Source organism: Arvicanthis niloticus, chromosome 7, assembly GCF_011762505.2.
Source record: "Arvicanthis niloticus isolate mArvNil1 chromosome 7, mArvNil1.pat.X, whole genome shotgun sequence".
Taxonomy (NCBI): domain Eukaryota; kingdom Metazoa; phylum Chordata; class Mammalia; order Rodentia; family Muridae; genus Arvicanthis; species Arvicanthis niloticus.
Window position 1 is genome coordinate 20,989,915 of NC_047664.1, and position 14,911 is coordinate 21,004,825.

General features: G+C 39.6%; 1 protein-coding gene across 20 annotated transcripts in view; it reads right to left on the minus strand.

The window, feature by feature from the left end:
* Wdpcp (WD repeat containing planar cell polarity effector) overlaps nt 1-14,911 on the minus strand; it is a 265,444-nt gene that overhangs the window by 27,366 nt on the left and 223,167 nt on the right. For 19 of the 20 annotated variants that reach the window (XR_013111731.1, XM_076938063.1, XM_076938045.1 and 16 more), the window contains one exon: nt 4,958-5,120. The exons of the other annotated variant lie outside the window; for it this stretch is intronic. Coding sequence is in view for 18 of the 19 variants with exons in the window: in XM_076938063.1 (XP_076794178.1) it covers nt 4,958-5,120 (163 nt within the window). In the remaining variant the exon portion in view is untranslated. The remainder of the gene's footprint in view (nt 1-4,957; nt 5,121-14,911) is intronic. 20 annotated transcript variants of the gene reach the window in all.

The following is a 14,911-nucleotide window of genomic DNA, read 5'->3' on the forward strand; positions in this document are numbered from 1 at the left end:
AGAATCTCAGGTGCAGAAGATACCACAGAAATATTGACATAACTGTCAAAGAAAACGCAAAATGTTTTTAACACAAAACATCCAGGAAGTCCAGGATACAATGAGAAGACCAAACCTAAGGATAATAGGTATAGATGAGAGTGAAGATTCCTAACTTAAAGGGCCAGTAAATATCTTCAACAAAATTACAGAAGAAAATTTCCCTAAAGAACAAGATGCCCATAAACATACAAGAGCCTATAGAAGGCCAAAAAGACTAGACCAGAAAAGAAATACCTCCCGTCACATAATAATCAAAACACCAAGTGCACAAAACAAAGAATATTAAATGCAGTAAGGAAAAAGGCCAAGTAACATATAAAGGCAGACCTATCAGAATTACACCAAACTTCTCACCAGATACTATAAAAGCTAGAAGATGCTGTACAGATGTCATACAGACCCTAAGAGAACACAAATTCCAGCCCAGGCTACTATACCCAACAAAACTCTCAATTACCATAGATGGAGAATACAAGATATTCCACGACAAAACCAAATTTACACAATATCTTTCCACAAACCCAGTATTACAAAGGATAATAGCAAGAAAGCTCCAGTACAAGGAGGGAAATTATACCCTAGAAAGAGCAAGAAAGTAATCCTCTTCCAGCAAATCCAAAAGAAGATAGCCACACAAAGATAATTTCACCTCTAATAACAAAAATAACAGGAAGCAACAATCACTGTTTCTTAATAGCTCTTAACATCAATGGACTCATTTCCCCAATTAAAAGACATAGGCTAATGGACTGGATATGTAAACAGGACCCAGCATTTTGCTGCATACAGGAAACCTACCTCAGTAACAAAGACAGACTACCTTAAAGTAAAAGGCTGGAAAACATTTTTTCAAGCAAATGGTCCTAAGAAACAAGCTGGAGTAGACATTCTAAAATCTCCAGCCAGAGAATACAAAGAAAGGCTACTCATGGCTCCATCTGTATAAGTAGTTGAGGGTGGTCTTGCCAGGCATCAGTGGAAGTAGATGGCCTTGGTGCCTAAAAATTTGGATTCCCTAGTGTTGGGAACTTTCGAGAGCAGGGAGGCAGGAATTTGAGGATGGTAGGAGTACACCCTCATAGAAACTTCCACAATTATATAGATTAGACATGACAGAGGCAGGCCGCCAGAAGACTAGATTCCAGAATTCAAATAAAAAATTATCTTGATACTAAAATTTATTTTGAGAATTGTATATTGCAGAATACATAGCCTTGGTGTATCTACTCATCAAGCAAGCTGAGCAGACCTGCTCAAACCTCTGATGTCCTGGAATTCCAGCTGGATGCAGTGAAGACACAGCATCAGAGGCTTATCAATTTACTCTTCCCCCTGCCCCTCTTCTAATATCGCAATGCCAGTAATCAGCTTGAAGAAGTTATTGAAGAATTGGCACCCCTATTCCCTGGGCTTGGGGACTGAGGTGGTTAACATTGAGCTGTCTTTCTAGGGAAAAGTAGTGGTTTTGTTGGAACAGGGAAGATTAGCGAGGATTTATTGCATAGCCATAACCTATTGTTAGAAATATGTATAATTGTTATTAAGATAAAGTTATAATTTATTAAATGGTACAAAATTTACTTTGATTTCAAATTTAATGTTTTCATTGGTATAAGCTTCTTATTAATATAAAATTGAGACGAATATTGTTACTCTCATAGGCATTGTGCCTATATAACACATTTAGGAATACAAGGCTTAGACCCAGTCCTTTTTTTAACTTTCCTAACTGATTTGTGATGGTTAGTCTGTGAGTTAAGGGCCTATAGCAAATTCATGGCTCTGAGTTTATTCTTAGGGTGTTTTCTATATTTTATTTAGAAATAGCTGAGAGGAGTTAACAGACAACAGTCCAGATTGCCTTACATGGATAGTTGGTTTTCAAAACGTCAAAAGTCCACAGAATTGACGTTACAAACATTTCTGTATTAATGTTCATTTTGATTAGAGACCTGTCTGCTCCTGACATCTTCCTGTCTTGGATTCTAAGAAGAAACTGAGCATCTTTGGAGTTACTCCAGTTGTGGTGAGACAGCCACTAGGCAAGAATTGCCTCTTTTCATCTACAGACAAATCACTGTCCAGAATAAGGACACACTTGCAGAATAGTCCACTGATTATATCTGCCAAGACAGAGTAATCAGCCCTTAATAATTCTGCATCACTAGGTCTGTCAGATGATCCTGGGCCAGAAGGCTAAAGATCAGATGCTCCAACGTTTTGTAGTATAGGGACTGTCCAGGTGTTCAGCGGTCTCTATAATTTGGCTAAGTTTTAGAAGCTATGCTTTGTGCTTCCCATAATTTCAGTTAACTCAGTCATTCTGGATTTCTGACAGGGTTGAAAACTTATAATCTCATAGCCAATCCTTGGTATTTACTTTGAGAGAAAAGATTTGAGAGGATGGTTTTCAGCTGACATTCATTCTAAAGCCAAGAAAAAAGCCAGGTTCAGAACTAAGTCTTTTAGTTAGGAGGGATGACTGAGGTTCTGGTTAGTCAACAAAATGATGGACTGAGTATTAGGTCTATCTTGTACCTTACTGACTCAAATTGGTATAGTTGTGCTCTAATTCTATTTTAAGAGAAAAATTTTATTTTAACAGGAAGGGTGATTTGTCGGAGGAGCTAAGGTGGGAGGAGTAAGGAGAGGAAGAGGAGGAATAAGGAGAGGAGGAAGAGGAGAAGGAGAGGAGGAGCCAGGTGACAAGGGAGGGGGACATGGAGGTGTATGTTCGCATGTCTCTGCCAGTCAAAGGTAGTTGGTATATCTAGGTTGGGTATTGAGTTACAATTCTGATTGTAGGGGCATCTTGTTATTGAGCCTTTGATTAACATTTAAAAATAGTCTAAAAGCAAAGAGGAGAAGCGGGGATGGGATAGGGATTTTCTAGGGAGGGGAAATGGGGAAAGGAGATGACATCTGAAATGTAAATAAAATATCCAATAAAGATAAAAAACAGAGTTAAAATATATTTCAAGGATGAAGAAAAAAAACAAAAAACAAAACAAGACACAGAGATATGAAACTGACACTGAGCAGGAGGGTCCCTCATTAAGGACAGCCCTTAAAGTACCAGCAGGACTAGGTGGGCTAGCATGAGATGGCTGTGGTCAAGTTTTACTGGGTTGTGGACCAACATCCCTCTGTGGTAATCTAGTGGCTTGCTAGATAAGACCCACTGGTGCAGATGTGGCATGGCTTTCAGACAGGCAACCAATGGCTTTCTGATTAGACTTCAGGAATGCTTACATGAGGGAATTCAAGTGTGGGTCTATAAACGTTGCCAATACACCATGACTGGCAAAGTTATAAACCTTAGTGAGGAAAATGCTAATGCTGTTTTGGTAACTGATGTCATGTGCCTGTTGAACTGCCTTCTAAATACTGATATTTATGTTCATAGACTAGTCCTGCTGCCATCTGTGGTCAGAGAAGCTTCATTTTGCAGTGGGCAGAGGTTATTGCACAGACTCACGATGGATGTTCAAGTGTTCAAAGTGCAGTTGCTGAATTCTCAGCTATAAGTGAGATGTCTCTATCACCTTCTTGTGGCTCAAGGACCACCATGCAAGAGTGAATACATGTAATGCGAGAGGAAAGGAGGAAACACTGTGGAATGCTGACTTCTGAATGTTGTCACATTCGGACTCTCAGCAGAGTGGTTACCTGCACAAGACTGGCACAGGACTGGGCCTATCAACTTTGTCATGAAATCTTGCCCCTTCCTGAGGACTTTCATATATATTGCATGAATTAAAAAGAAAAGAAAAATCTTTTAAAAAGATTTTTAATATGAGCTGGATAGATGGCTCAGCAGTTAAGAGCACTGACTGCTCTTCCAGAGGTCCTGAGTTTAATTCCCAGCAACCACATGGTAGCTCACAGCCATCTGTAATGGGATCTGATGCCTTCTTCTGGTGTGTCTGAAGAGAGCTACAGTGTACTCACATACATAAAATAAATAAATCTTAAAAAGGAAAAAAATATTTTATATGTGTATGTGCATGTGTGTGTGTGTGTGTGTGTGTGTGCGTGCGCGCACACATGTGTGCATGTACCTGGATGAGTTTATGTGTACCACATGCATGCAGGTACCAGAGGAGGCCAGACTTACAGGTAATTAAATAATTGCTGGAAAGGGAGAGACTTTTGTGTGTGTGTGTGTGTGTGCTATAGTCACTCTAAGTTGCTCACACTCCTGTAAATGACCCCTTACCCCTATTCTTGTAATTAACCCTAATTATACTCACTTGGTTTACACAGACACACACACACATTCCTTGCAAAGTAAATTCAATGAACACATTAAGAAGATTATGTATCATGACTAGGTTGTTTTCATCCCAAAAATGCAAGGTTGATTCAAAATATGCTAATCAATAAATGTAATGCACCATTACAGACTACACAATACAAAATACAAAATCATCTCAGTAGGTCTAGGACAGGCAGTTCACACATCAACATACCTGCACAAAGGTCCTGAAGAAACTAAGTATAGAGGGAACACATCTAATAGAACAAAGGCTGTATGTGTTAAATCCATAGACAAAATTGTGCTGAATGAGAAAATATCGAGGCCACTTTCTCTATAGCTTAGAATGAGACAAGAAGGGTTCTCACTTTTTCTACTCTCATTCAATACTGAGATTGGAGTCATGGAAATAGCAATAAGATAACAGAAATACATTAAGGGATATGAGTGAGAAAACGAGAGTTATCTCCACTTGCATATGATATAATACAGAAATGATCCAATGGAATCTACCAGAAGATTCTTGGATCTGATAAAATACTTTCAGCAAAGTAACAAGATACAAAATCAACATAAAGAAATCAGTGGCGAGGTCACATCTGCAGTGTTGAATGTGAAATACTTCCTTATGTAGTAAACTCCTAACTTATATCTTACCTGCTTGAAGGGCCATTTGATATTTTCTGTTGAACAGTATGTTTGTGCGTTGAACCAATGGAAGGAAGAAGGCCTGGAAACGTGTTTTCTCCTTCAGGAGTTAAAGCTGAGCCAGTCAAATCTTCATTCAGCATGTCTCTTCTGTCCAAGGACCCGAGGAGTTCTGTTTTGTACATGGTGAATAAGACATGAGAGAATAGAAGTACAGTTCCTGCTAACTAGTTCATGACTAACAATTCTCACGTGCCCAGTGTAGCCCTCTTCTTTGTTGTCTGCTGAGTAGCACTTGGTGGCAGGGGGTGGGGACCCCAACAGACCCTGTCTCTGATAAGTGCTATCATTCTGCTTAGCTAGGGGGCTAACAACATGAGTGTTCTCAAGATCAAATTTGAAAATTCTTTTGTACTTTGCCTATTCGCATTGCCAACACTTTAAACACCTACATTTTCTTAATGTTATTTAATTGCCATACTATTTTATTACTTTGAGCAATTATAAGAAATCACTCTACTTTAATATATTGTACATAAAGTTAATCATTAAGGTATTTTATGTGTATGTATATGTGCTTTTGTGCACCATATGCTGAGAAGGTAAGATGATGTAGGGTTCTCTAAAACTGGAGTTACAGGCAAATGTCAGCCCACTGACATGGGTGCTGGGAACCAAAGCTAAGTCCTCCACAAGAGCAAGAACACACTGTTAACTGCGGATATATCTCCCCTAGCCTGAAGACATCTTTAAAAAACAGTTTATTTAGATAAGTATTTTTTGAAACTTTAAAGTTGTTTTAAAATGTTTGTGTATGGGTTCCTTCCGGTCTGGGCCAGAGCACTGAGCAGATCTTGGGTGGCAGCTCTGTCCCCAACCTCCAAGAACCCAGAGGAAGCGGGGATCCCAGGTGCTCTAACTTGGACAGTGTCTTAGAAACTAGTTCTTGGATCTGAGGCCTGGATCAGACCTCTGCCAGGTCTGCTGTTGTGTGGACCCCGGATTCCACCTGAGACATACTGGAAGGTCCACTCAACCCAGAGCCACAGAGGAACAACTGAACTCAGAGCATCAGACAACATATCCGGAGATATTCTAGAGGAGACACTGTACCCAGAACAGCAGACACCTAGCTGGACTGCTACCTTGGAGGCACCATATCCTGAGGCATCCTAGAGGTACCACTGTAATCAGTACAGCTGGAAAAGATCACAGAGACATCTGGACCCCTAGGAGATCAGACACAAGCTAGATAACTGGAAAGGCAGGCTTCAGTCAGAGACAGCAAGTACAGGCAGCACTAGAGTTAACCAGATGGCAAAAGGCAAGAGCAAGAACATAAGCGACAGAAACCAAAGTTACATGGCATCATCAGAACCCAGCTCCCCCATCAGAGCAAGCCCTGAACACCCCCATCACACCAGAAAAGCAGGATTCAGAATTAAAATCACTTCTCATGATGATGATAGAGGGCTTTAAGAAGGACATAAATAACACTCTCAAAGAACTTAAGGAGAGCACTGGTAGACAGATAGAAACCCTTAAAGAGGAAACACAAAAATCCCTTAAGAAATTGCAAAAAAAAATACAACCAAACAGGAGAAGGAATTAAACAAAACCATGCAGGATCTAAAAATGGAAGTAGAAACAAAGAAATCACAAAGGGACAATACCATGGAGATAGAAAACCTAAAAAAAAGATCAGGAGTCATAGACACAAGTATCACCAACAGAATACAAGAGATGGAAGAGAGAATCTCATGTGCAGAAGATACCATGGAAAACATTGACACAACTGTCAAAGAAAATACAAAATACAAAAAGCTACTAACCCAAAATATACAAGAAATCCAAGACACAATGAGAAGGCCAAACCTAAGGATAATAAGTATAGATGAGAGAGAAGACTCCCAACTTAAAGGACCAGTAAATATCCTCAACAAAATTATAGAGGAAAACTTCTCTAACCTAAAGAAAGAGATGTCCATAAATATACAAGAAGCCTACAGAACTCCAAATAGTTTAGACCAGAAAAGAAATACTTCCCGCCATATAATAGTCAAAACATCAAATGTACAAAACAAAGAAAAAATACTAAAAGCAGTAAGGGAAAAAGGCAAAGTAACATATAAAGGCAGACCTATAAGAATTACACCAGACTTCTCACCAGAGACCATAAAAGCCAGAAGATCCTGGACCGATATCATACAGACCCTAAGAGAACACAAATGCCAGCCCAGACTACTATACCCAGCAAAACTGTCAATCATTATTGATGGAGAAACCAAAATATTCCATGACAAATCCAAATTTACACAGTATCTCAACACAAATCCAGCACTTCAAAGAATAATTGGTGGAAAACTCCAACACAAGGAGGGAAACTACAACCTAGAAAAAGCAAGAAAGTAATCTTCCAAAAACCCCAAAAGAAGATAGTTACACAAACATATCTTCACGGATGTTAGCCCAAAAGCTTGGATTAGCGAAGACTCAACCCGCAGACCACATGAAGCTCATGAAGAAGGAAAACGAAGAGGGGATGCCTCAGTTCTACTTAGAACGAGAAACAAAAATGCTCAAGGGAGCAAACAGAGAAACAAAACATGGAACAGAAACTGAAGGAAGGGCCATCAGGTGACCATTCCACCTGGGTATTCATCCCATGTACAACCACCTAAGCTAAATACTGTTGTGGATGGCTGGAAGTGCATAATGTGAGGAACATGATATAGCTGTCTCCTTAGAGGTCTGCCAAAGACTAACACACTCAGAGGACGATGCTCACAGTTAACCACTGATATGATCAGGGGTTTCCCAATGGAGAACTTAGTGAGAGGACTGAAGGAGCAGAAAGGGTTAGTGACCCCAGGTGGAAAGCAACAATACCAAACAACCAGAGCCCCCCCAGGGTCTAAACCACCAGCCTGGGAACACATAGGGAGGGACCCAAGACTCCAGAGGTATATGTAGGGGAGGATGGCCTTGTCGGACATAGGTGGGAGAGGAATGTGAGGGTGGGGAGGGGATAGTGGGGGGGTAGGTGCGGTCACTGCCTCATAGAAGCATGAGGAGGGGGATGGGATACGAGGTTTCTGGGTGGTGGAAGTAGGGTAAGGGGATAAAAATCTGAAACGTAAATACTACAACCAATTTTAACAAGAGAAAAAAAAAAGTTGTCAGAACCAACATCTTAAAAAAAAAAAAAAGTCAGCCCCCTGGCGGGGGAAATTTTTTTTTTTCTTGATACTAAAACTTGTTCTGAGAATTGTATATTGCAGAATACACAGCCTTGGTGTATCTACTCATCAAGCATACTGAGCAGACCTGCCCAAACCTCCGATGTCCTGGAATTCCATCTGGATTCAGTGAAGACACAGCGTCAGAGGCTTATCAACTTACTCTTCCCCCCACCCCTCTTCTAAAATCTCAACACCCGTAATCAGCTTGAAGAAGTTAAAGAAGAGTCAGCACCCTTATTCCCTGAGCTTGGGGACTAATGTGGTTAATAATGGTCTGTCTTTCTAAGGAAAAGTAGTGGTTTTGTTGGAATAGGGGGGATTAGCTAGGACTTACTGCATAGCCATAACCTATTGATAGAAATCTATATAATTATTATCAAGATGAAGTTATAATTTCTTAAATGGTACAAAATTTACTTTGATTTCAAATTTAAGGTTTTCATTGGTACGAGCCTCTTATTAATATAAAAATGAGATGAATATTGATACTCTTATGGGCATTGTGCCTGTATAACACATTTAGGAATACAAGGCCTAGACCCCCCAAAAAATGTTTGTGTATGTGTTGAAAATTATTTAACCAAATACCTGAAAGTTTGTGTCTGGGGTCTCCACTGTGTTTTATTCCATGGGTCTATAGGTTTATCTTTAGTTAAGTATCACAGCGTTTTAATTACTCTACCACTGAAATCTGGAAGTGTAAACTATCTGACATTGTCCTCAGATTTTCCCTGATCATTTGCCATCCTTTGCAATTCCATATGAATGTTTAAATAGAGGGCTATAACGATGGCTTATAGGTACATGCTGCTCACCACTGAGCCTGAAGACCTGAGTTTGATCCCCAGAGCTCAGGTAATGAAGGAAGAACCCTGAGTCCTGCAGGTGTCCTCTGAGTCCCACATGCACAGCATGCCACATGGACACAGGTGTAAATGAGTAAGTCTATACAGAAATTAAGGCCCGTCCTTGCTGTCTGTAAAGCCATCACTTGGATAGCAGCTCCACTTACTAGCCAGTTGCCTTGAGCAGAGCTGCCATTTGTCAATAATTGTCTTCTAGTTAATGGATATGAGGCATCTTTCTGATTTTGCCTTTACTTTTTTGTTCTTGAGACAGTTTCTACATGTGTAGGCTGCATTTGAACTACTGGACTCAAGGAATCTTTGCAATTCAGTCTTCCAACTCTTGGGACTACAGGTATGTGCCACCATACCTGGCTCTCCACTTCTTCAGCAACTATTTTTAGTGTACAAATCTCTCATGTCCTTGGTAAGGATTAGTTTGCTCTTCTGAGACCACTGTAGACATAGTGGATTTCATCATCACTGCTGTCGCCCACTCCCTTTGAGCATGCTCACATGCTGACATGTCTCCTGACACTTTATTGGATTTGCTCATTCTAACAATTTTCCAATGGAATATAAAATTGAAAAGTTTTCTTTATATAATATGACCATGTAATTTGTAAATGCTTTTTTTCCTTTTAAAACTTTTTTGCATAGTTATCCTGGCTAGCAAATTTCAGTACCTCATTAGATATAAATAATATAAATGTAAATAGAAGACATCTTATTTTCTCTCTTTGCCCTATAGAAACAGCTTTTAGTCCTTCAAAAATTGTATTTACTTATTGTATTATAGGTATGCATGAACCACTGTGCATACACGACGGTCAGTTATGTCATTTTACCATGTGGGCTCTGGAGACAGAAACGAGGCTTGGTGATACATGCTTTTACATGCTGAGGCATCTCGCCAGCTCTGGCTGCTAGTCTTATTACTCAGTGTGCTACAAGCTGTAAGTTTGTCATATGTAGCCTTTCTTACGTTGAGATAATTTCCTTTACTCTGCTTAGCTGAGTGTTCTCTATCATGGAGAAGTGTTGACTTTGCACATGTTACATGAGCACTGGGAAGATCCTTGTTTCTGTCCCTCATTCAGTCATTGGGACAGACTTCCCTGGCCTTCACTTGTGGGACCATTGTAGCTTTTCAGAAGTAAGTCCTACTTGATCTCGGTGTCTAAGTCTTGTTTATATTGTCAAATCTGGTAGGCTAGTGTTTTTCCTCAGGACTTTCCCATCAGTACTAATCAGATTTTTTTTTTTTTTGGTCAATATTTTTTCTTGCCTTTGTATGACTTTGGTATTAGAACATTACGTTTTAAAAATGGTTCTGGGAAATCTCATTTTGGGGGGTGGGGGGTAGGGAAGAAGAGCTTGAAGAGGATGTTGGGAATTTGTCTTTAAACCTTTGGTAAACTTCTCCAGCGAGGCCAACAGGTCCTGGGCTTTTCTTCATTGGGAGGCTTTGGTCACTAATTCAGTTCACTAACTAATTGTATGCCTGTTTCTATTTCTGATCTATCCCAGTATGTCCGCATGCACTTCATGATGCTGGTTAAGCCCCTCGTCTGACATGTTGGTTGTGAGTCCCAGAGGAGCTTCTGATGTTAGCAGGACTGCTTTGTTGTCCTGTCAGATCTGCTGATTGTTGGAGAGCTGCATCTGAGGTATCATTAGCTTTGTCTTTCGTTGTTTTCTACTATGTGTTATTCTCTGTTCTAATCTTATCTCTTCTGCTTCCTATTGTTTTAATGGTTCTTTTAGTGGTTTTCTCAGATATAAAGTTTAGGCTATTAGCTTGAGACTTTCTTTTGTAATATATATCATAATTCACATATTTTCTCTTATCTCAAAAAGTTTTAGAATTTTGTGATTCTTTTTTTGGCTCATTGTATGTGTGTTGCTTTATTTTTAAATATTTATGGATTTTCAAGTTTTACTTCTGTTACTGATTTTTGGTTTTAATTCCACTGTGATAAGAAGATACTTTATATGATAAAAACTTACTTTAGGGCTCAGTGGTGCTCAGTGGTAGAGCACTTGCCTACTATGTCTGAGACCCTGATTTTGATACCCATCACAGCAAAGTTAAAAAAAAAAAAAAAAAAAAAAAAGACCTATTTTATTGCCTAACTTGAATTAGTCTTGGAGAATGTTCTGGGAGAATTTGACAAGAATGTGTATTCTAGTTGTATGCATATCCTGTATATCTCTGCTAAGTCTGGTTAGTCTACAGCATTACTGAATTCTCTATCCACTATTGAAAACAAACAAACAAAACAAAAAAACCCATGAATTACTTAGAATTTTGCTTTAGACTTTTTTCTTAGGACAAATATTTTAAGTTTGTGGTTCATGTAGCAAATTCAGTTTACAGATGTTTAACCTACAGTACTTAAAAGTTATTTTCAGTTTTTTACCAACACTGAAAATTGGAAAATTTTTCTTTAAAATTTCAAAATATTAGAAACATGATAAATTCTTGAATGTGAAAAGGATAAGAAATTCAGAGTTAAGTGTCTAAGTAAAGTCTGACTGGAGCATAGCCACCAGTGTTTAACTTGAGTAGTGTAAGCTGATTCTGTGACCTATAAAACCCTACACACGATAAAGTCCTTGAACCCTGCTGTGGCTCAAAGTATTTTATTCCCCTGCTTCTTCTTGTTTCTTTCGTCTTTTATACTGTTTTTATTCTCTTATTCTACACATGCTCCCAGAATAGAAAGACAGCAGTGAAAATTCAAGAGATTAGGTGCTACCTCTGCTCTAACAATCACCATAGATAAGTCATCTCATATCATTGTGCTACGTTTTCCTCACTTGTTCAACAAAGTCTGAGCAGTAGCACACATCTGTTTTATTAGCATTGGGAGGCAGAGGCAGGAAGATCAGCAGTTCAAGGCCAGCTTGGGCTGCAGAGCAGATTCTTTCTTCATGACAGTAAGTTCCTGAAATATTGGATATAAAGTCTGTGTTGTCCATTTCAACAACAGTTTGACTCAAGACAACTCAGTGCGCATCACATTTGTTATTTGACGTGATCTTATTCTTAAGTCTTTCTGTTCTGTTGGCTCTGTGCCTTCAAAGGAGATGCCGCCGAGTTTCCAGGCTCCAGAGGATTTTCAGGGTAAGGCACATTTCAAGGTGTGTAATCACATGGAAGAATGAAAATCTTTTATAATACTGTCTGTTAGACTGACAGCTCTACCTAACGGAAGCCATTAAAGTATTTACAAAGTAGCAGCTGCTCTTGTTAGAAATACAGGTTCTGGGGAATAAAAATAAACAAGCCGATAAGTGCAAGATAAGTCATGACCAGTTCTGTGTATACACGGAACAATATTTAGAGCTCTGATGTTTACACAGCAATCATACTGTAAATTCTCAAGTCAAAAGAACACAGAGCCAGTAAGAGCTGACCTGTTCACAAGAATTCTTTATAGTGATCTTTTAAACAATTTAGGAAATCCCTAAACATAATCTTTTAAGAAGTGTTAGCCTTTTGGTATGTGTTATTTTTGTACTTAAAACATAGTTGTAAGTAAATGAAGATATCAGTTGGGTCCTGTGCTGTCCCAGAACTTTAGCCAGGACTCTTAGGAAAAATGAAATACAAGTATTTTATACCTTAATCTACTAATTTAATAATAATAATGATTATTATTATATATGTATATATATCAAAAATTTGTATTTTCAAACGTTTTATAGAATTTAATATTGACCATTGAAGATTACAGAACACCAAAGAGGACAACAGTGTGCACCTCTACCCCTTGACATCAGAAAGAGGAAGGTCTGGATCATTACAGAGAAAATAGTTATTTGTCAAGCTGCTGGGATAATACGAACCTGCTTAGTTTACAGAATAACTTATTTTACTGGACAATTTAGTTATTGGAAGGGCATTATTTGAAAAAAATCTTTCAGAAGTTGTTTTCAAGTATTGTATATTTAAGAGCTTGGGAAAAACCCTACAATTTCATTAGTGGAGTTTTGTGAAAAGGCCAGGATTATCCCAAACCTCTGAAAATATTTTGGCATCAGTATCAGACTTCTTTGCAGGTTCCCTCCTGCATTAGTGTCTCTACCATTTCTGTGATTAAATATCTAACCAAAGCTCCTCGAAGGAAGAAGGCTTTGTTCTGGCTCACACTTCAAGGTCCTGCCCTCCATGCAGGAAGTCACTGGAGCAGGAGCTTGAAGCAGCTGCTCACACTACATCCTCTCAGGGAGACAGAGCAATGAACACCACTGCTCAGCCAGCCTGCACCCTACAGAACCCAGGGACACTGATCCCCACTGTCAAGTCACCTAGTCAAGATGCTCCTCCACAGGCATGGCCAGAAGCTGACCAACTCTAGAGGATTTCTTCATGGTGTGCTGGTCTCAGATCCACTCCAGATCTGTGGAGATGGATCAGTATCTACCATCACAAACCCACTCACTGAGTTCTGGGTCTGGGATCACTATGCCCAGACCGTGTTTACAGGTGTCCAACACTATGCCCCACCTATTTTTAACATTTTTCAAATATACTATTTTCCATGCTATTGATAAGTAAAATATATTTAAAAGTGGAAAAGGTCAGACTATGGATGATGATGGTGGTGGAGATGATGATAGTGATGGAAGGAGGAGGATGCTCAGAAAGTGTCAGCAGCTTAAAGTTAGAAAGTGGAAAAAGGAGGAGTGATGTATTTAGGGGAAGGGTATGCAAGGGCAACTATGTCTTAGGGTAACCTTTAAGATCCTGTAGTGCTAGCCTCAGCTACTTTACAGCGATCTACATAAATGCCACATCCTCCAGTACAGACATGACATATAGTCAACTGATAGCTTTGTTTACATATTTTATTTAATCTTTTATTTTTACACTCCAGATTTTATCCCCCTCCCGGTCCACCCTCTGACTGCTCCACATCCCAAACCCCCTCTCCCCCTGACCCCATCTCCACGAAGATGTCCCCCCCCCCCCCGCCACCCTGACTCCACCAGACCTCTCTACTCCCTGGGCCTCCAGTTTCTTGAGGGTTAGGTGCATCTTCTCTGACTCAGACCTGGCAGTCTTCTGCTGTATATGTGCTGGGAGCCTCATATCAGCTGCTGTATGCTGCCTGGTTGGTAGTCCAGTGTCTGAGAGATCTCAGGGGTCCAGATTAATCGAGACTGTTGGTCCTCTTACAGGGTCGCCCTCCTCCTCAGCGTCTTCTAGCTTTCTTAATTCAACCACAGGGGCCAGCAGCTTCTGTCCATTGGTTGGGTGCAAATATCTACATCTGACTCTGTCAGCTGCTTGTTGGGTCTTTTGGAGGGCAGTCATGAGAGGCCCCTTTTTGTGAGCACTAAACAAACCATGCATTTTATATTTCTTTGGAGTAAGACTTTTTTGTTTGTTTGTTTGTTTGTTTTAAAGTTCGAGACAGTATGTAACCAAGGCTGACTGTAAACTGATTCTTCTGCTTCAGTCTCCCAGTGTTTTGATTCACAAGCATGCACCACCATGCCTTCTGTATTTTAACATTTTTAAGTGTCTTTAACATCAATTTTTCCCCTTATTACCTCAGATATTTGATAAGTGGATGGGCCTAAATAAAAAGGCAATAAGTAATCTTGCCTCATTCTTGGGGGGCATGTCAGATATTAATATCTGAATCTGTCTGTCTGTCTATCTGCCTGCCTTTCTTTCATCCGGTTTGTTTTGTAATAGACAGTGTCCTACTCTATATAGCCCAGGCTGGGCTTGAACTCACAATCCTACCCAGCTCTCAAGTGCCAGGATTGTAGACATGTACTACTTAGACTATGTACTATGTACTATGTAGACATGTACTCTTAGACTCCAAATCTGTGAACATATATACACAAATGTA